General features: G+C 41.1%; 1 protein-coding gene across 5 annotated transcripts in view; it reads right to left on the bottom strand.

Annotated features, from left to right (window-relative positions):
- Inpp4b (inositol polyphosphate-4-phosphatase type II B) overlaps positions 1–23,537 on the bottom strand; it is a 461,147-nt gene that overhangs the window by 45,281 nt on the left and 392,329 nt on the right. For all 5 annotated transcript variants that reach the window (XM_090356905.1, XM_090356906.1, XM_090356907.1 and 2 more), the window contains 6 exons: positions 16,748–16,901; positions 9,074–9,246; positions 7,894–8,017; positions 6,862–6,979; positions 5,137–5,277; positions 1,844–1,941 (listed from right to left, as the gene is read on the bottom strand). In XM_090356905.1, the coding sequence (XP_090213031.1) occupies positions 1,844–1,941; positions 5,137–5,277; positions 6,862–6,979; positions 7,894–8,017; positions 9,074–9,246; positions 16,748–16,901 (808 nt within the window). The remainder of the gene's footprint in view (positions 1–1,843; positions 1,942–5,136; positions 5,278–6,861; positions 6,980–7,893; positions 8,018–9,073; positions 9,247–16,747; positions 16,902–23,537) is intronic.

Below are 23,537 nucleotides of genomic sequence, written 5' to 3'. Positions count from 1 at the left end.
GGCCATCCTATTTTCAAAAAAGTGAGTATATATGTGTACATTTCTAAACAAAAAGTACTTGGATTAGAGTTAGTTCACCATATGCATAGATTCCATGTGGTGATTCTAACAAACCTACCGAGAAGATCTACTTAGAAAACCGTTGTATCTGTGTCCTCCCTATTAGCAAGGCCATTTAAGAATGGTTCACATCGCACTTGGGTTGAAAGAGGTTCTGTGAGTAGGAGATTTAACACAGTGATGATGCAAAGGTTACATGCAACGTTACATCTGCAGATTTTGTAACCTGCAACAGATCCTAGGAGAGAACCTCCACAGATAGTGGGACAGCTGGATTTAACTGGGAATGCAATAGCCTTTACGTTCTTACATTTTCTGAGTATTTGTTCTTAGGAAAGGCTTAAGTTACGTGAACATAGACTTAATTCTGTTTTGTGTCTCAAGTGATACTTAAAAAATACAATATTTCTTTCTTAGGTGACATGACTTTTATAAAACAGTCTTAAAACCCTGTACTACATATTTGGCATTTTGGTAGCAGTGCAGGAATCGCTTGTAAGCTTGTGAACACACAGGCAGAGAGTGGACTCTGAAGATGTGCACTGGGGCCTGCAGACTTGCACAGAAGATAGTGCTCAGTGCTGAACGGATGGGTCTGTGATGACAGATCAGACTTTCTAAATGCCATTATTGGTAGACAGCATGCTGCTGGTAGAAATTCTGAGCATCATTTTCCAGGTACAAGAAACTTCTAAAAAATGTAACCTATCAGCATTCAAGTCACAGTGAAATCTTCATTAACTTCTAAAGCAATAATTGTGCTTACATATAGGAGGCAATTATTTAAAAATAATTAACAAATATACTATTCAATGTACTAAAGAATCTCCACATACTTAAGTTCAATACAGGCAACAACAAAACTGATGTGGAAAGAAATAATGTAAAAATCATAATGCGAAATCCAACAAGTCAAATTCTCTCTGGCCACAGGCATTTATATGCACCTATGCTGCTCGAAATAACATTTATTAGATTACTAAAAGGCATAAACACTCTACCAAACAAGATATTTCAAACCATGTTTCAGAATGTAAATGAGTGAATAAACTGGCCTCAGTTAAAAGACAGGTCAACTTTGGTCACTGATTTTTGGTTAAAAAAATTCCTTACTTTATTAAAACTTATTTTTTGTCACCATGTATATCTCAGTATTGCAGCATACACATACCATTATGGATTTACTCTAAATACATGCCTAATTCTCTGATTTGGAACTGCAGAAGTGGTAGGGTAAAAAAGAATCATAAAAGTGAACAAGGGCATAATAATATTCTCAGAGCAAAGCAAGGTTTACATAAAGTCCTGCCCTAAATATATTCAACATTTTTTCATTCACTGATATTAACATTATTTTGTATAACGGGTATTCTATCTGATCTTCCACTTACATATGTGTGACATATCTGACAGTCTACAGATAGTAGGCTCAAGTAGATACAAAGGAGTTCAACATCGAGAAACATTATAGAAGTTTTAGCTGGAGTGGACAGCCATTCCTAATTACGATATTGTTAGCACTCGGTATTTTCCATTGGCACTCGGGTGAGCAAGCTGGCATGAGCAGCTAGGCAGGTTCAAGAGTTCACTCAAGGTCAGAGGCACGTGCTCGCACCATGTCACTTTGGCAATTCATCTCTTGGTTCACATAACCTCAGCCTCACTCCCAGACTCCATTCCATGCTCCTCTCTCCTCATTGGCCTCTCTCATTTTTTTAACCTTCCCTGAAGATTTACAATAAAGGAAATTATTGGTAATGTGCTCTGTAACTGATATACTTACAGTCGGGAGGCATCTTTTCCATAAATATTGAATAATATTCTTTTAAAAGCTCGAAATTTTCCTGGTTAATGCTTTCTTGCAAAGAGACATCACCAAATCTAAAAACCAGAAGAAGAAAAGAAAAAGCAAGTCGTTGCGTGTTATATGTGATGAAGAAAGAGTAACAATTGCTATGTTTCCTTGAAAAATAACTGGCAACCATTTCCTAAGGAAGAGTCTCCATTATTTTAGGCAATAAGGTTGATTTTAAACGTGCTAATGTGATCGATTGCTTTTGATGACACCAAAATAGTCTTCCCTCATTCCATGTGGACGTAGATGAACGATCGGGAGAGAGGCAACCCCTCTTTTCTGTATGCACGATGGACATTCAGTTATGTTATCGTTTTCTTAACCTCTGCAGAGGACATCCTCTCTCATGTTTCACTTTTCCTCCCTCCCCTTCCTTAGAAGAGACGGGAATATGAGAGAGTTCCGCACATGGCAGGTTGTCAGCTGCTGGCGTCACGTGGAGCCTCTGGAGACGAGTTCACCTTTGCTGACATTTACATCCTCTCCATGAAGCCAGGGCAGCAACCAGCATTTTCCTACATCATCTCTGAGATAACTCTTTTCCTTTCATCTCCCTGAACTTGGCTTCTCTTTTGCGAATTTCAAACTTAAGAATCTATGTCTATTTTTAAAAAAGAATGCTGTGAACGTGGCTTCCAGTTGGTTCCTCTGTGCAAACCTGTATTTCTGGATTTTCAGCGTGAATTCTCCTACCTCAAACATAACACAATAAAAACTAAAACCGATTCCAAGCCCTGACCACCACATTCTGTCAAGTTCACACAGCACTTGAGGGTCTCAATCTTATTCACTGTCCACTGAGCTTTCCAAACATCTGGTACCTCTTCTTTCTATCTTCTTTTCTACTTTTTCTTTACTATTATAATATATGCAACTTTTCTCTTAAGCCCTTCCAAATGCCCAAGAACTGTGCTCTCTGTCTCCCTCCTTTCCAACCCATCCTTTACAAAACGTTCCGATCATTAACTCATTCAGCAAATATTTATTGACTATCACTCAGGCAATGGACTGTGCAACAAATAAAATGCTGGAAATTAGCCTAACGCACACTTCATCGTGTCAGCTCACTGAACTCGAGAGCACATCCTCTTCCTATAAAGTCAAAGGCCTGCCCCATTATTTTAACCTCTAAAACAAGGCTCCACACAGACTTCTTTTTCTCCTTCCTTCCTTCCTACCTTCTTTCCTTCCTTCCTCCCTTCCTCCCTCCCTTATTTCTTCCTTGTCTTCCTTTCTTTTGCTATGGCTGTCACTATTCTACTAGAGCTTGAACAAGGACCGTGCACTTGGCAAGTTCTCTTATCACTTGAGCTTTGCCTCCAAACCTTTTTGCTATAATTTGCTTTTCAGGTAGAGTTGCCCACTATTTTGCTGGGCTGCCTAGCCACAGACCTGGATCCTCCTGCGTCTGTCCCACATACCTGCAATGCTAGGCATGCACTACCATGCCCAGATTACTGAGCTACGGGCTCACTAATACTTTTTCCTCGACAGATGTCGAGATGCCATAATTCTCTCATCCCATTCTCCTGCATAGTGCATAGCTGGGATTACAAGTGGGTGACACCAAACACAGACAAAGAAATACTGCTTAAATGAAATTACTGGTAAAGGAAACAGTCACAATGAGTGATAGAAATAATCAAATCTATAAATTAATTATCTCTGGAAAACATGAACTAGCCCTTATAAAGTCTAAGTGGAAGAGTTTCACATTAAGGCCAGACATAGGCTCTAATTTATTCACGAATACCCCAAAGACCCTGTGTTCTGGGTTACCTTTTAGCATACTGATTCTGTTTTTTTTCTCCCTGAATTCTCTCATTATATTCAAGAATGTCACTCCTCATGATAAATCAATAACTGGAATCTGGTTATTACTACTGAACGTGTTTAATTATCAAAGAAATCTTTTTATACAATATACTGGTTAAGATTAGATTTCTGATTTATGCAGGTTAAGGCAAAAGACATGAACAGCTTCCACACATGCTTGAAACTCAACATGCAGCACAAAGCCGTCTCGTCTGCTTTAACTGGAAACCGAGAATGATTCAAATCTGTATTGCACAGGAAACATCTTTTAAGTATGAGGGAGAGAAAAAGAAATAATTCGAAAATAATACATGACAAGAGGCATTCGGAGTATCATCCAATACAGGGGGACTATAATTACAGTAGAATATTTAGTAAGAAAAAGAGATTAGTAAAGACCTAAGATACACTTATCAAGCACTAGGCAGGCATATTCTGGGCAAATTAAAACTCTGGGGGAGGAGACACAGAAACCTGACTGGTACACAGGAAAGCATTTTACCAAACTCTCCAAAATGTGCCTGTAATAACTCGAATCTCTAAAGTTCCTTTACAATTATGTTTATGAAATTTAATTATTAGACAATTTTTCTTCGATTCCCAGCAGAGAACCATGCAAGGTGAAGGCTTAAATTCTTTGCTCAAAACAGTATTCTGATAAGGAATCATGGCATTGCATACAATTGCTTATTGTTTGACTGAGCAAGTCTCCTACAAACACACATCAAAATTATGCCGCAGCTGTTTTTTAGCTAGGCTATTTCAGGCACAGATTTTGTTGTTTGTTTGGCAGTACTGTGGATTGAATTTAGGGTCTTGGGGTTACTAAACAAGAAGTCTACCACTTGAGTCAGTCATGACTCAGTCCTTTTGGCTTTTAGAAATGTTTTTTAAAGGTAGTACTTTTGTCCATATGGCCTCAAACCTTGATCTTCCTATCTCCAACTTCATGGTAGCATTTCAGGCATGCTTCAGTGTTTCTGGCTGGTCTAGAAAAATCTTACATAGCATAACATCTAGCTGGGATTACAAGATTAATACATGTATATATCTATATTTATGTGTGTGCCTATACACATATATCTCTATATATAACATTCTCAAGTTCGGTATACACATAGGTTTTTGGAACATGAAGAACATAACTTATGGCATTAATTATTTTTCTGTATTTTTTGACATACTTAAACTTTTGATTTGGGACAGAAATTCTTCATTTTGAATATTTTGCCTTTATGTCAAATTATCTTGATTCTGTTGTGTTGTTTTGTTTTTTTTTTAAAGGAAACTGTTCCCTATGAGCACATGTGAAATCCATGTGCAGAAACACGGGGATTCTTCCATCTACCCTAAAAGCAGAAGAGGCCCACTGGATGCCAGCCCGGATGCTTCTACCCGAAGCTTACCTCTCGGCAAGGGTTTGCTGCTCGTTGATTCCCACGTTGAAAAGCACTGGATGCACGTGAAGCAGCTGCCCTTCCTTGATTGGGAGCGGGAGTGATTCAAACATGGGAGCCGGGAGCTTGACTTCCACCACATAGTGTTCCCTGGGAGAGAGGAGAAGGAAGAAGCAGGGTCACCTACTACATGGGCCGTGTGTTCTTTTAGATTCAAGGAAACACAAAGTAAAAGAAGTGGGATATAACACTAGCTTAAGAATGGCTGCTATATGCTTACTTCTTATGTTGTCTGTTCACTCAAAAAAACCCTATCCCATTACTAAGTCACATGGCACTATAAATATGTATGTGTGCACATATATATCATATATAGTATATATTGCATATATACTCCATATATGTTATACACATAGCATATATGTAATATATATGTATATATTATACGTAGTATGTAGCATACATGTAATAATATAGTATATATGCTACCTATGTAGTCTATATGTAATAAATAACATCTTATTTTTATAATAAACCTCGCAGTTATATATAGAATTGTGCTATTTTCCAGGTGAGCAGTATTATTTCTTCCTCTTCTAATGACAGGCAAAGAAAGCATTCATTTCCAGGTGACACAGTTAGTTTCATGAGGGTATTTAAAAGAAAGTCACCTTTTATCGAATCATGTGGGTGTATGAAATTCAAGTTAACCATTCTTAGACAAACACAATCAGGAAAACAAGTTCACACTGAAGCATTTTTTGAGCTTCCTGTCTCCATCTTCCTCCAACATGCAAAGAGCTATGGCTCTTTGTAGGTTCTCATATTTTCATTGAGAACTGGGGGTTTCCAGAATATTAACTCCTGCAAAGTGCTAACACCATGACGGCCGAAGGCTGGAGGACATCTGGTTAAATTCACCAGCTTATTACAGGATATATTCTACCAGAGGTTTGACACCCAATCATATTTCTTTTGTATAACTTAATTTTGCATTATTTTTAAGTAGTTGTACACAGGAGTTGCCATTTAACAAAGCATTTATGAATACCATGGATCTTGAGCAATATCTCCATTTTCACCAACCCATTCCCTCACTCTTCTCAGTCTCGTAGGACACCCATGGAATTCTTCACATTATCTCTGGTATTTGGCCCATCCTATACTGACCTTTGAAACTATTTATTTAAAACCTTTCTCGGAAACCTCGCAGTCTAAGAGTGAATTGTCAAAAATAATTAAGAAAAATGGTGGCATACAGCCTAATATAGGAATATATCTCTCCTAAAATGTTACTGCTCTTAACTGAGTTTAATTTAAAGTCATCTCAAGAATTATGAAGCTATTAACTCAATGGTTCCCGCAAAAGGAAAACATCCAGAGCTTTAGACCAGACAGTAATAAAGAAAAAATGATCTTTTCAAAAATGCTATCTTTTTTGCCCTTTGTCTTCAGATTCGTTTTTTAAAAATTTTAAATATTTTAAGTAGTTGTCCAAATAATTTTCATTTAACATAGCAGTTTATAATGACCATATAGCTTGAACAAATTATTCTTTCAAATTTCACGTGTATCATACGGAAACAGTTCCATGTACAATATATACATATTTAGGAAACTTCTACAAGTTTTATAAGACCCTCTCTTTCCTATCACCTATTTTTCTTTTCTTTGCTATGAGTGGATATAACAAGTCTACAAATTCTGTGTTTTTAGGAACTGGGTATCACTCACCGTCTTCCTGTTATAACTGGCAAGACATCATTGGACTCGCCTTCAACAATTTTAAATGCAACTTTCTTCAGATCTGAAATGCCAACAGCCATGTCTTCCAGCATCCCAACTTCATCACCTAAACCGAGGGAACAGTGCCTTGTTACAGATTATTAAAAAGATGGGGTTCACTGGGGACCTAGCTCCTGGCTGGAATGGGTCCTAGCATTCAATGAGTGGCTCCACTGGACTTGCTCGCCCTCACAGGCTGGGGCTTTCATCAGTGAAACCAGAGCTGTTTGGATGGTCTTTGGAAGTCAAGGCGGAAGAAGAATGTACACTCTTTCTGGGATGCTGGAGAGACATTTTAACCCTTTTGTAACACAAAGCGCACATACAGATAGCTTTCTATTTGTAATAGAGATGCCTTTCAGAAATGTGTCTTTTGGTAAACAATAGACACAAGGATTATCAAGATCATTCTAGATTTGTGCTTATCCACGGATCACTAAAGCCAGAGGGAAATAAGGGAGGTCTAGACCAGCCCTGCTCAAAAGTGACATGTATAATTTTCAGCTTTTCCTAGGAGTCCTACCTCGAAGAGAGCACTATTATAAAGATAAAGTTAATTTTGGTAACATACCTAATACAATGAATTCAAACTGCGATTTCAGATGTAAACTAAGATACACTCACTAATAACTGATATAAAAGTCTTAGAAACCTGGAGTGCGTATCTAGAACACTCTGATTCGGACTAGACGCATGTCTATGCACATGAGGCTTGAACAGGGCCTGAGACTTTAAACATCCAGTCATTAAAATCATGTTGGCAAAGTATTTTTTCTATATATTTAATCCAGATCCAGATGGTTGCTATGAAATGATGCATAACTCCATTTTCAAAACCTAATACAAGGCAAAAGCAAGTTACAAGGTGAGAGAGTGCAAGACCCCGTGGCACAATGGTAAACTCATTTCAGTGCTTCCCTGGAAACGGCTGTGTGTGCACAGTCCTCAGAGGAGACCCGGGGGCAGGGAGGCGACACTCACTGTAGGTACTCAGCAGGCCTTCATACTGCACGACCAGCCCCACCGTGGCAAGCTGCCGCAGGAAGTCAGGGTCATGCCAGCTGGTGTATAATTTGATGATGAAACCACACACTAATCCAGCAAGCTACATCAGACAAACAAAAAGAAAAGGTCGTCACTGAAGCTTATTGGGGTAACCAGTGTGAATGGGGGAGCTCAAATGTGGAGACACTTGAAGACCTATGTGACATCACCAACTCCATTAAAAAACTACCCTAATTTGTACATGGGGATTAGAGTATGGATACAATTTGGTCTAGCCAGGCTGTGTAGGAAAGGCTTGGGAAGGCAGTGTGGCAATGAGATAAGTGCAAGGATCTGGGGTTCATGGTCTTTAAATCTTATAATTATCATGCACAATAATAAAAGCATAGAAGTGTACTTAATAGTCCCACATCATTATCATTATTTGTGGGGGACTCACTGAGAGGCAAGGTGAGGGGAAAACAGTGCCCAGCCCGTGGTCTAGCTTCCCCCCCCCCGGCCACTCACGGGTTCCTGTTCCTGGGGCGTTTGGTGTAAATCCTCACTTCTGTGTCCTCCACTCCGAGTGTTTTGTGTGCAAAGCTCAGCCAGGGAGGTAGATGGAAAGGAGGACAAAGCAAACAACACAGCCCAGTGGCAGAGGTGCCCTGGGCAGAGCGAGTGGGGAGCACAGGCAAAGAAGAGGTCCCGTCAAATCTCTCCATCAAGTTTTCCTGCTTCTCAAAACTTACTTGGGAAATAAAATGAGAACTTACTGTGAAGCCTGGCCCTGGGGTTCTCGAGGGAGACGAATAAATAATAGATTACAAACGAACCCCTTTGCCAAGTCCTAGCCATTCCCTGCCTTTCCCCAGATGCTAGGCAGACCTTATGCAAATCCCGGGGGAGAGGGGGATAGGGGAGCTCTCTAGTCTACACCCAGTGCAACAAAATGCATGCTGGGAACCCTTGATCATCTCTGTTCAGAAAGAAGTGCTTGACATTTCATGAACTGTGTCCGTGTGCCATTCCACCCCTGAGTGAGAAAACCCAGGTCCCAAACCGTGATGAAAAGTAGCTCTTTAAAAAGCAAAACTGACAAGAGAAATCTATCTCCAGCAAGGCCAGGGTGCTAAGGATTCCATACTGTTCTAATCAGAAGGCAAGCGGCACCTACTGCCTGGCTGAAGACCACGTCCCTTCGCAGAGTCAGCAGCAGGCACTGGGGCAGGCTGTAGGCCAGCTCCTGCAGCAGCACAAACGTCAGCGACTGCTTGGCCCGGCTCACCACTTCGCCCATGCAGTCCTTCAGGGCGAGGACGAGAGGCTGCAACTCTTCGTACCAGTCTTCTGGGAACAGAAGAACAGCAGGACAGATAAAGACCCCCCACAGAACGGCTGGGTGTGCTCAGTGGAGGCGTGCATCCCTGGGGCACTTCATAAAGGGTCCATGGGAGGTCTTTTCTTCCAGGAAATACAACCCCTAGATATCCTCTAGGCCGCAGTGGACAACCCATTGATCCTCCCCACCCGGACACCATTTAAACCTTCCCAAGAGACCGCCTTCCCCTCTGCCCACCTCTAACCGGGACACTGCCTGTGTCTTAGAAGATGGTGCAGCCCAACTCATTCTATGCGATTAATTCATAGTTCTCTCAGTGACTTGGCTATTACAATAGTTCCATGATGTTTATTACGTATGAATGAATAGACTGGCAACACACACACACACACACACACACACACACACACACACACACACACACACTCACTCACAGAAAAATCCAGTAAGTAGATGCAGCTATAGATGTTAAGCCCTAACAGACTGCAAGCCAATTGGTAGAACTAGTTTCCGCAGAATTCCCAGTCATAAAATAAGGCTTTCGTACAGTAGGTGGCGCCCAGCCATCAGGCTGAAGTACAACTCTGTCACTCATTCAAATAAGGCTCTCTTCTTTATTTTGAATCTTCTGTTTTAGCACTATATTGCTTTGTGCCAGGACAGCAAGTACTTGTGTATGAACGTGATTTTATCTCTCTACTTACGAAGCAGAAAGTTAATCTCCATGTCTACTTCTCTACTTCCTTGAAAGATTAGGTAACAATTCAATTTAAATATTAGTTAATATTTCTTGAAGGACTTAAAGAAGAAATTTCAGATACTTCATTATTGGAATCACAATGATATCTTTATTCACTTCTAAATCTACTGTTACACTATAATCAGACGAAAAAGGGAGAAAGAGAAGGAGGGGGAGAGAGACAGGAGTTGATATCTAGTCCTGTTAGATAGGAATAAAAATAGATACATTGTTATTTTCATCTTAGGAATAAATGCTAGCTACTCAGAATGATTCCATTTAGTAGAATTATATGGTCTTTCTATGGCTAAGATTTAAAGAAAGTAAGATTTAGGAAAACATTGATACTGAGAATTACAAATGAATGGGCAACGTAAAATGTCCTTAAAGTTTATCTCCTTATAAAAGAGAAGGCATGAGGAAGCTAAAGAAAATATGCTTTGTAGAAAACCACAAAGAAAAGTGAACCATCAAGTACAGGGTTTCCTTTTTGGCGACAGTAACTGCCCCCCGCATGCACTGGGGTTTTGAAGTAAACACAATAAACGAGGAACATTCCAAATACTTCTCACCAGGGGACAGACCCTGCTTTAAATTTCTCTTTAAAACTGTCTGGGGCAAGGGATCAAGTGTAGCCTTGAGGACCATTGGCCTAGCATTATTTTTCCCTGAGGTATGCCTTTGCAGACTTCATTCACATGGGGCTGGATTTTGTCCTGCAGATCAAACCATTTCATGGTGAGGATGAAGATGACACGTAACTTTGTGTCGCCTCTCCCAAGTAAGAAACCCTGAGGCCCCCACCCATCTGTGCTTCTTTGCTTCTTCAACCTTTGCCTACATTTTATGTATGCAGCATGTTTGCAAACACGCAGACACACAGACAGACAGACAGACAGACACACACACACACACAAACACACACACACACACACACACACACACATGCTGTGTGTCTGGGAATATGGAGGTTCACAAAGCACATCAATCCCGCACCCAGACATCTCACACAGCTCAGTGGCCTCGCAGGCACTTAAATGTGCTTGTCTCCCCTGGGTATCTTTCTGTGACAGGAAAATATGAAGAGAATGTTTTAGTGTCTGTATAAAAAACTTGCTGAAACTCCTTAACCCTGAGACCAACGAGCAGAGTCTCCTCAGGCAGACATAAAATGCATGAGGCTTAGCTGAGCTTTTCCTCAGCTCTGTGGAGGGAGCTGGAAACAATCCAAGCAGAGCCCTGCTTTACAGCCCTGACTCCTGTCTCTAATGTAGTCTAGTGAAGCACGAGAGGAAGGATTCAAAGAATGACTGCTGGGCCCCCTCTTCCTCCCCACAATCCTGTACAGGATGTTCTCGTCCTCAGAGCTCAATGGCTCTTAACATTCCTCAGGAGGAAAATAAAAGTGCCCAGTATCAACCAACTGTAGCAGGGCCCCATGCTTTCTTTCCCATTCTGGAGCCATTTTCTACTCAGGTGCTCGACCCTCTTTTTCTCATTTAAAACAACTAACTTCACAGAAATATGTAGCCATGGTTATTTTGGTTATCACCATTTTTTCAGACTAAGAAAACAGGAGAGCTAAGGATGGCACGTTCATTAAACTTTATGAAGCCTGAGATGAGAGAGGAAATGGATTCTGCTCAGAGGATTTGCCTCCAGGAACAAGTTCTAGTAGCCTGAAACTCCAATTTACCTGAGAGCAGGGTAACAAAATCCTCACCAAAGATCTGAGGATGAGCAGACCAGACCTCCAGCCAACAGGGTTTCCTATTGTGCCAAAACCCCAGACAGCTCAGACGATGACATGGGAGGGCTGGGGGGGAGAGGGCAGGGGAGGGGATTGGTAGCCCTACTCTTAGAAATCTCCTTGACCTTGAAGAGTTTGAGTCTGGCATCCACCCAGATCTGTCTCTGGGCTCCTTTCAGAATGAATTTTAAAATGAGGACATTACAGCTCAACAACCTACCTGTGGGAGGCTTGGCCACAGATCAGGCTTCTGCACATACTTTATAAGTAATCTTCTTCAGGAAAGACTTGGAGGAGATGAAAGTAAAGGAGAATGCGGTGGGCGCACAGATGTCCTGGCTGGCCCCCTGCTTTCCAGGCTAGGATGCAGTGCCTCCTCTCCCCCACAGCGCCCCCCCCCCCACCACGATGGGCTGAAACCTCTGAATCCCTGAGCACACACGGAGAATTCCCATTGTCGGCTCTCTTTTCAGGTGATTTGTCACAGAGAAGTCTGCAGCATGCAGCATTGGTGTGTGTGTGGGGGGGGGCAGACAAGGTGTCACCGTTGCCATAGGAGCAACCAGGAATGGAGGACATTTGGGGAGAGTGCCAAAGGCCAGATGCATAGAGTATATGAGACACAAGGTGTATCACATGGTCTGTGGTGACGCTGAGGGGCTGAGTTATCCCTTGAGTGATGTCCCTTCCTCTGCACCTTTAGGGAATGAGGATAGCTGCACAAAGGACAAAGGCGTTCCTTAAAATATGACCACATTTGTGCCCCTTGCCATAAGTGACTTCTGCGGCAACTCCCAGATTAGAAATGAACACACACCAGCCAGCCCAAGACAAACTGCTATGGGAAAAGCCAAGGCAACCTTTTCTCCTGTCAGGAGACCTTTGTTTGTTTAAATCCTCTCAGGCTGAGCACACAACGTCATAAAACTTTCCTGCCTCACTTTTAGAAAAATAGCAAAGGAAATGCATCAACTGATATCCTGGTTAAACTCCTCATTTTGGACTACAAAGTTGAAGTCCTCCAGTAAATTCTGTGAGGATAGTTTCCAGGAAGCTTGCACTCATGAATCAAGTGAACCCTCTGTGTGTTGGTACTCAGAAGTTTTGAATTCCAGTTGTACAGGAACAGCAGGAGTCACAGATTCACACTCACTGGATTTATTTTGTCTTTTGGCCATAAACAAATCGCGTGACCTCAGGACTCTGGGCTATAAACAAGCTTGGTATTTAACAATAAGCTTCATGGGTCCGGGGCCATTCAGCAACCTGAAATCATCAGTATGTCATCATACATAGTTGCTGTCACTTTAATATCACACCGTATCTAAGGCTGGGAAGGGATGGGGAGTAGACTAAGTAATGAGTAGGTCACGTAGGCAAGCAGAGGAGGGAAGATTTGCTATGTTTCAGTCTTGGGTGAATAAGAGAAGCGTGATAGTTTACGATAATATCCAGATCCAGTAGAATGGAGTACATGAGTTTGTTTTCTTTTCTATGAATACAATAGAGCCTCATGTGTATTGATTTGACTTACAAATATTGAATGAGTAGTCAAGCCACCGAACGTAATGCAAACACTGTGTTTCTCAGCCCCATGGAGTCAATGGTTCTGCCTGTGGAATTCCCTGGTGGCAGGCAGCCCCTCTGCTTTGTATGCTCCGGTTTCTTTGTGGGGAGAGGCATCATCATTATTAAGACAAATCAAAGCCATTCTATCAAGTGCAATTATAAACCTGAATTCCCACAAAGAGTTCCATAGAAAACTTTAAGAGACTCTTTTGGGGCTGACTTTCATACAGATGTCACAAATTCACACACACACATACACACACACACACACACATATATATATAATTTGAGGAGCTTGCCTGAGGCTGCTCCTCTAAAGAATGCCTGGACGTGTGACAATTCAAAAGGACGGGATGGTTGTTTTCAGGTATGTCAAGCTTAATGTGGGGAAAAGGAAGGTCTTATTTGTTCTCTTTATTGCAAAGGAGTGTACATGGGCCAGAGGACAGAATTAAAGGAAACATATTGGGATCGTATGGTGGGATGAGGAGTGGACCTGTCAGAATTTTGTCAGACACCAAAATTGTCCATTTCCAGATCCATTGGGACTTGTTACTGAAATGAATTATAGTGGAATGGATGGTAAACCACAGAACAAAGTATGTATTCAGGAAGTCACACTAATAGAAATGAATCATTGTATCCAGGAGCACAAGAAGTGAGGGGTCAGGTTTCCCCCCACAAAGTAACTCTACTTTCAGCAATCTAACTTAAAGGGGAATATCTGAAATGTAGTTGAAGACTCAGATGGTCCGTGATATTAACATGCCAATTGCAACTTCCCTGTAATAATAAAATATCTGAAAGAGTGATTTCCCTTCTGCTAAATTAGGTTACAGTCATTAAAAATCTCATTTCCAGAAAATGTTTATGAGGAAGTACTCATATGCAAGCTATAAAAAAAACATTCATCTGTATTTATCAGGTATTTTGCACTGTGGTTATGTTATATGTATGAATGAGTATGGATATATGAACACTGGAAATGTATAAAATGGTTATTCTGGTTGAAATCAGAAAACTGATAATAAGGCTGTTTTTTATCTTATAAGCTTTCTAAATTATCACTTCTGCTAAATATTTTTAGACACAAATAAATTTGAGGCAGTTGACTGTACATATCAAACGTGGCCTTATCAGAAATGATTTGGGCTTTAGCATAAGCAAATACATGACTTTATTCTAATTATTTTAATTAGATCAAAAAGCCACTACTGCATTGGTTTATTGATAAACATTAAGATAGAAACTGGATATGCTTTGACATTCTTAAAGAGAAAACCTATATTAAATTATTCCAACACAAAATATTTTACTTGATTTCCTAAATCAGTTTCACTCTGTCCAAGCAGTAGCTTCAGCTTATATTTGGTATTGTGAACACAGCTTTATTTTTTAAAAAATCTATGTACACTAAACATTTTTCTTTTATGTACAAATAGATGCCTTCAAACATGCATTCTGTGTGCAATTGTATAGCATATAAAATGTATGTAAACACATTGATGTTGAAATTATTTAACATTTTGCTAAGTCAGAAATAGTTTCAGACAAGAGTACTAATTGATTTTATAACACAAAAGCCAAACCTAATGGGTAAAATACAGCTAATGAAATGAGAACTTAAAATCAACAACTTGAGCTGGAAGGCAACAAGCTAGAGTTGACTATTGCAGTTGCAAGTTTTATACTTGTAGCTACTTTCATCTGGTTTAGATTATGACCACCAATGCCTCTCATCAAAGAAAAATGACCTAATTGTACATTAGATTTACATCCCAAATATTTTACCTTTTAAAATGTACCATTTGTCATATATAGAATTGATCAAATACAAGATACTGATAAAAATCCTGCACCTGTGCAACCATTTTAGCACTTTGTTTCATTCAATGGAAAGGTTGAGGCATAGCAAATAAACATATAGTAGTACCTATTTATCCTTAATCTATGTCTAAGAACCATAAGTCTTGAAAGTCCATCAATGGGGAAAAAAACACCATACTGACTCTGCTTAGCTCATTTCCAGAGTGTCTGGATTAGAGTTGATATCAATGCACATTCAATTAATGAAAAATTAAAGCATTGTATTTCTCTATGGCATGGCTATAATAAGCTTTTGTTTTGGTTCATGTGAAGTTATGTAACTATACTAGATTCATTCGCCAATAAAACTAATATTATTAAATAAGAAAACGTCTACATACAGTTATATCGATCAGATTTGAGCCTACAGATTAGTGTCAACTTTTGGCTTAAATATACAAGAGAAGATAAAGGGTCACCTACAGTAAGGCAGTAGTTTTAGAATGCTACTACTTACCAATATGATTTATGCCAATTCAGAGAAGAAATGTGGGTATTTTACATGATTAAACTCCTGATGAGAAATGTAACAGAAAATCAGGAAAATAATTTGGGAAAGTGTAAATTTAATGTTATAAACACCCATGCTTTCTTATGACTCATTTTCTTCAAGTTAAAAAAAATATTTTTAACAGACATACTAAAAGAAGGTACAGAAGTATTGGTTTTTCCTTTCCAAAGGGAAGCTACTTAGCAAAAGACTTAACCAAATCTAATAGAGGCACCTATTACCATAAAAAGGCAGCATTGTTTTTGGATTTTTGGGGTTTTGGTAACTAATATTAATCAGATCAAGCACAGCAACAATAATGAAACCCATTCCCCGGGGCTTGATTCTACTGTAGTTAAAATCTCAGCACGTGCCAGTCACCCTGCTAATATGATAAACCCTTGCAAGTAGCTGTATCTGTCAACAGTCTATCAGTGTCTACTTATCCGTAGATACATTTATTCACACGTACATGCACACATATGTGTATGACAATCTCCTGGCATGAGATGCTTTCTGACTCGTGTATATAGTTCTTGAAATCAAGCCTTCTTTTAAGTGTTGGGAAAGTTCCTTCCCCAAAGCATGAAGCTTCATCTCTTCCTGCGTTCTAGGAAAGACAGCGTCTCCTGATCCTCTAAAGGTTTCTAAGAGTGAAGAACAGGTGTTTGCTCCGCCTTGTGTGCACAGGTGCGCATGCTCGCTGAGGCTCTGCTTCCTTGCTGAAGTCCAGCATGTTAGTGCTTAACTGCAGCTGGAGTATCACAGCCTCTCCCCTGTCCTGGCTTCAAACCATGATCCTCCACCCCTCAGCCTCCGGCCTGGAGAGGAGCACAGCTCAGTTTAGGACAATGACTCAAAAGTGGATTTTTAGGTACCTAAAGAGTTAGAGTGGAGAGAGTGTCCAGCAGCTCTGAAAACCAACCCCAGCCAGTGTGCACAGAGCCTGGCATCCTTGGTGCCAGCGCAAAGGCCGCCGAGGCCCTGCTGGCTCCTCTTACTACCACACCTGGCCATGACCTGGCCATGACCTAGCCATGACCTGGCCATGACCTTGGCTTCCCAGGCCAGCCATGGGGGAACATGGTTCCTTACCCTTTGGCTGATGGGCTTGCTCGGGCTCCACCTCTCCGTCCTTGTCACCGCTGTCCCGCTCGGCACTGCTGTCCCTCTCGTGGCTCTCGATCAGCTTGTCCACCATGGCGATCACGCAGTTCAGGCTCTTCCCCACGTTTGCCCACACCCTGTCCTGGAAAAGGCACAAGTATCACTCCATGTGCGCACCGAGGCAGCAGCCAGCAGGAGGAGGACGGAGAGTGAGAGGAGGGACGGATGCTCTGACTCCGGACAGACAGCTCTTTAATCCTGATAAAGTCACAGATGACTTTCACCAAATACTTTTCGTTAGTACATTTACTTTTGCCCAATCGTAAAGAAATGATAAACTAAAAGACAATATCTATACAATTACATGATCAGTACATAGAATATTCATCTATATTTGAGCACCAATTATATCTAGACAGAACTGTTTTCCTTATCAACGTAGTAGTAAGAAAGCAAAGGCAAATCGATGTTTATTCAAAGACTGGCTACCACTTGGACAAGAAAGTCCTTTTTAATTGTGGCAATCTATATATGACATAATACTTTCTATAGTCATCATTTTAAGGGCACCAGGTACTAAATCTATTCACCTTCTATGGAACATAGCTGAATGATTTATACACCCAAACTTTTCCCCATCCCTGGTAACAATGGAACTTGGTTCAATCTCAATGACTCTGACACCTCGTTTGGGTACTCTGATCACCACTGACAGAATGGTCTAGAAGATTAATGTGCAAGGGTCCAGCTTCTCCCCTGTCACTCAGAATCGCCAAGAGAAAGTCTACATTAAAATTCTAGTGATCTCCCCAGGTATTTCTGGCCATGCAGTGCTTTAGAACTTCTGCCCATCCATATACACTACAGCTATATAAGTAAGTTAGGTGATTTCCTTCCCAGAAAGTGGCTCTTACCAGAAAGGGGCTTGCTTTGTCACAAATCTTCCCGGTTCTGATTTACTCATTTATGTGCATTTTCTGATTACTCATTTGTGTGCAGGGCAATCATGAAACTGAATTCTTTAATTCATAGAAATTGCCTTCATTTTTGCCAGGGGCTGGTGGCTTATGCCTGCAATCCTAGCTATTCAGGAAGGAGGCTGAGATCTTAGGATTGGGCTTTGAAGTCAGTCCAGGCAGGAAAGTCCATGAGATTTTAAACTATTCCACCTATCAAAAAAGCTGGAAATGGGGCCGAGGCATAAATGGTAGAGCATTAGGCTTTAGCAAAATAAAGCTCAGGGACATTACCCAGGCGCTGAGTGCAAGCCCCAGGAACACACACACACACACACACACACACACACACACACACACACACACACACACACGTATGTCTTCATTTTTAAATAAAAAATTTAAATACAGTTTCTTGAAAGAATTCTGTCATACTTGGCTTCCTTTCTTGCTCACCTTTCTACCTAGTTTTGATGAAAAGCACTGACTCGTCCCGGTTTCCAGGCTTAAGAATCAAACAGGTAATGCTGATTTCTCTGCAGCATGGCATAGAATGTCTTCCAGTGAGTGCTTCCTTGGTAACAGCTATTTTGGGTGTCCTGAGTATCACCAGGCATAAAGGTAATTCTTAGTTGCAGAATATCTTCAGTGCACTGGATTTTTGTTCCTCAAATGTGTATTTTTTTAGTCTAAGTTAATTTTACTACTTTATAAATAAATAAACTAATTTGGTGAAGGGTAAATCTAGGGGCAGAAAAGTGTTGTTAAATTTGGATTACCTGATTGACAATCAAAATTACTATTTGGTATCAGACAAAGAGCATAAGGAATCTGCTAAAGAGAAAGCAGAATAACGTAAGCACGTTATAAACTGTCAGTTCCTTGTCTTACACAGAGCAAGTCAACCAAGCAAGCCAACCACATTAAAAAAAATAATGTAGGTTTGTACACAATTGCCAGGCAATTACCTTGGGAAGTAATAGGATTTTTGTTTTGTAATAGGATTTTTTAAAAATAGAAAATTCTCATATTCAAAGTTAAAAGGTAATTTCGATATATTTCTATGACACATTTCCAGTGACCTCACTTCAGGGGAAAGAGCAGGGATCTCTTCCAAAATTTGGAGTGACAGTTCATGCCACACCTACCTCACCAAGCAATGGGATCCTAGTTCCGAGGCGCCATTTCTATGAAAGTCCTTGGGGAAATGATTACAATTTAGCATATCCAGTCCTCACTGGCTTTCCTCAATGAGGCAAGCCTTCTTTCTTCCATCCTGTAATCTTGAATGTGAAGCATGCTGTTAATCCACAAATAATCATAACAATCTTTCCCTAAATGCAATTCTTTACTTCAAAGAATTTAAAGCATTTCCCTGCTAAGGGAAATGAAGACAGTGATCACAGAGCGGATGACATCATCCTTTCCCTGTTGTCTGAGGAAAAGTGGGAGAGCGGCCTCTGAGCCATTACCCAGGAGAGCTAAAAATCTACCCTGAGAAGAAGGAGATACTGAGAAGCAAAGTCAGGAACCTTAGAGCCAGCCATCACTCACTTTGGGGTGTGGCAAGGAGCCTCCATTCTAACCACAAGAATGGACTGAATGATTTGCCTTATGAATATGCTTTCCTTACCACTGCCGACAGCATCTTTGTGGGGATGAAACTGGCAAACGAAGCAACTGTCTAGCTGGAGGAGCTACTGAAGGGCAAGAGGGGAATCTCTGCTCCTTCTCCTAAGTGGGCTTTGTACAGAAGACAGAGGGTCAGCGTCTTCCTGATGCCCACGGAGAAAGGAACTTTGTATTTTAATGGAAGCAATGCTTCATGCTGTCTTTCATATAAAGAGATGTCAATTACTCCCAACTCCCATCTCTGAAGAATCTGAACATCGGGTATTGAAAAGTCTGATATTCATCCCTCCATGTTGCTCTCCCAGGCTACAGGAGTCCACTCATCCAGAAGCAATCGTTGAAACCGACAGAGACATTGAATTGGATTGTGGAATGAAACAAAGCATAGTCACTGGCCAAGATCATCCGCCGTGAAGTAACATTTACCTGGTGACCTAATAAACACGGGACAAATGTATGGTCAATGCTATGCCCTTTGGCACCTCTGATGCAAGGCCAATATTCAATTTATGGATGCCCAAACTCTTCTCAAAGGCATAGCTCAGTAGCAGGCCCTAAGCAGATTCATTCCACTCTGTCTGTGAAAAGGCGATCCGAGCCAGTTCATGGTAAAACTCACTGCCTCCTTTTTTATGGCCTCTACAGAGAAAACTCCCTGACTTGTGCCTCTCTATAATACAAGGCGAGGTATTGCAGTATTCCATCCTCACTACATTGCACAGGGCCTTTGGAAGCTACCAGATGCAATTACTGATGACTCTGTTTCCAGAGAGATGAAGAGATTCCAGGCAGGAAACCAGAATAAGCCTCCCTCTGACTTGAGGACGGATTTTTCCCACTGTGGTTTCTTATAGAACTGAAGCACACACAGTCACACTCTGTACACAGGAGCATCAGAGGAAGGGGCTGCAAACATTCAGATGGGCTTCTTGTCGTTTCACAAAGCCATAACCTGAGACCCGAAAATGAGAACAAGAGAAGACCTTGGACTAAACAGGACTCTAGGCTGGTCACACATACTGTACATCCCAAATCAGCACCTTCAGAACTACAGATGCAGTAGTTGCTTGGCTAAGGGTGATCAGTTTAGGTCAAAGAACATTTGTGGCCAAATTAGTACAGAAAAAGACCAACAGGTCTGAGGACTGGAATATAAAAGCAGAGTATGGATTGCAAGGAGGAAAGATTCGAGAGATTCAAGCATAGCATATTCAATTATTCTACAATGAAGATACCGAAGAATGGCTGGGTTCTCTCCTAAGCCACTTTCCTTCCTGTCTCTGAGAAAGCTCGCACCCAAGATAATAATCAGCAAACCTATCTTCCAATTTTGATGATTACACACTTTGCTAGTCTGTGGGGGAAATTCTTCGTGCTTATACTTCTTTGTGCATGCTCCTCTCCCTTCTCAACTGTAATCACAGTTTCAGACTGCTCTCAGGATAAAGACAGGACCGTTAGTGCAAAGGCAGTAGAAGAAGTACAGGAATGTCACTCCAGTACACAGTGCGTTAAGTCCTCCATCCCAGACAGCCTCCAAATCTGGTTTCATGAGAAACGACCGCCACCTCGCAGATAGCTAGATTTGGCAGGTTGTTATTAGATGGAGTCTTCATACCCACTCTCCTGGGAGACAGAGCGGCTACAAACATGTGCATGAAGGCACACAGTGAGCAGGGAACTAGCTGTGATATGTTTATCCATTTCAGGTCGGATGCTGATCCAGGTGCCTATTTACTGCTAGGTTCGGATCTTTGCCCATGGCAAAGCTGGAAAACGTCCATCAGTGCTTCAGCTGAGGCCTGGGGACCTGGTAGCTGGCGTGGCCAGCCTGTGGAAGGGGACTCGATGCTGAATCAGCATGGCACACCTATATGAACTGGGAAGCATCGAGAGAAATCTCGACTGCCGTGGATCAGTGGTGAACTTTCAGGAGAAAGTTCAGTGATACTTAGCTGAGAGGCCAGCTTTTCATCCGCAAGAATGACAAGATTCCACCAGAACTGATTCGGACATTCAAAATAGCCCCGCCATGCTGCCATTGCCAGGGATAATCATTTCTCTCTTCTTTTTCCTGAGTGCTTGGATTAGAACTAGTCAGTTAACCGAGCACAGCCACTCCCCCCTTCAAAGAGAAGCTTCAGCTTCTTCTTGACCTGCATGACCACAGTTTGCTCTACATTAAAATCCTTTAACCCTGTAGATGATCCCTTCCACAGACTACATTTACCAAGACTATAAATGGAGGAGAATTTTATTTAAGAGAGCAGGCATGTGGCTGGGACTGTGTGTAACACTGGCCTACATCATATCAACCTACACAGATCCACTGAAGATATCTAGACCATCATAGATGTTCTCACTGATCCATCCCCATCATATACTCAGATAAAAATCCTTCGTGTTCATTTCTCAACCACCCCACTGACCCGAAAATTCAGTCCTGGTCTTGCCTTGGTCAGCTAATGTTTCTCCACCAATGACCTCTTGGTAAACGTGGCCTTTGGACCAAGTGCAGGCTTCATGTATTAGCTCTCAGACTCAGTTCTTGGCACATGTGCCATATTTATCTTCATCTGGCATCATAAGATTTCTTCAGTCCCAGTCAGTACAGGTTGGCTTCTCTCAGCCTGGAGCCCTCTCTACGGCTAGTCAATTACACCTGTAGTCAAGCTGCTCAGGAGGCAGAGGCAGGAAGATCCTCAGTTCAGGACCAGCCTGGACAAAGTGCCTGTTTAGTGAGCATGGTACTCCATGTTCGGCCTCAGGTACAGCAAAGTGAGGGGCCAACACAATGAATACTGCCTGCATTGCTGCCCGCTGGCAGTCCTCAAGCAGCTCAGCACTCATTTACAAGGCAGCTGCGGGGTGCCTGCTTAGTGCTAAATACCAGACACATGAAGGAATGAGCGTCTCTACCGAGACACATGCTGGCTTGTGAGCAGAGACTGCTTTTCTCTCTCCCATAAAATCTCCCAGCAATCTCATTTCTCTCCCTTTCAAATCTCAGCATTTCTGAGATTGTTTCTGCTATTCTCCCTCGACTAAGTCTATGGTTTTCTTTCTGATAGAAGGGAATAACTCACTTATTCTTCTCTTTGAAGGGCCTATGATTGCCTCACAGGATAATAAATAAAAGAAGGAGGAATAAAGGCATGGCTAAAGGAGGTAAAGAGGAAGGGATGATTATGCCATCCTCTCCAGTGGGAACGTTATCTCTCTGAATATTTTTCTTTTTTTTAAATGAACTATGGTCTTGCACTCACTTGGCTGGTCTTCTCTGCTGGCATGCTATCACTTGAACAAAGCCTCCAGCTTGGCTTTTTTGCTCATTATTTTGATAGAGTTTATTAGGTGGAGTGTGGCAGACTTGTCTGCTCAACTGGCAAATCATCTGATGTGAACTAGAAGTTATTGCTTTTCTCCTCAGTGCCCACAGAGTCACAGCACACTGGTCTCCTTAGTGCACATCTGTTAATTGATTTAATAGTATGCCACTTAGGAGTGAATAAAAATGGATACAATGGTAAGAAATTCTTCTCATAGTCATCGCCAAATTAATGGTAGAACTAAGTTCCTCTGAATGTCTGAGTTTAACAACATAAATGCCACACCATACTAAAGCTTTCAAGCAGGTGAAAATATCAAGTAAAAAAGTTGTTTCATAGCATATAAGAAAATTCCACGGATTGTTTTATACTTTTACTTTTCAATTGATCATTCTCTGTATATTATATTATATTGATGTTCTTTGTATATTATATTCCGGTTGAATTATATGACATTATCAGTGTGCTGTATACAACCATTCTCAAGAATTGATCAGCTTATGTGCACTAATCTATCCAGTCAACACTCCGTATTTCTTTTGGTTAGTCACTAAATTTGGGGTATTAAAATTTTCAATTGGAAATTAGAAACTATCTGATTTGGTTTTTGTAGGATGTATTCAGGTTTGAAGAGGTTTAATTTGATTGTCATCACCCAATATTGAACCAGGCTTTTTAAGAACATAGCCAAGAGTACATAATACTATCAACGTCAGATCCTAGGAAAGTCACAATTAATAGTAATAAAATACCTCTGTCTGTCAAAATACAAGTCGACTAAAGGATGTGCTTCTGATTTACCAAATGTGTTCATTCCCACATTCCTGCATGGCCACTCAAATCCACGGGGCTGGCGCTGGT

Source organism: Megascapheus bottae, chromosome 23 (assembly GCF_031878675.1).
Source record: "Megascapheus bottae isolate mThoBot1 chromosome 23, mThoBot2.hap1, whole genome shotgun sequence".
In the NCBI taxonomy this organism is placed as follows: domain Eukaryota; kingdom Metazoa; phylum Chordata; class Mammalia; order Rodentia; family Geomyidae; genus Megascapheus; species Megascapheus bottae.
The sequence above is the reverse complement of the archived record's forward strand: the minus strand, read 5'-3'. Positions and strand labels throughout refer to the sequence as shown.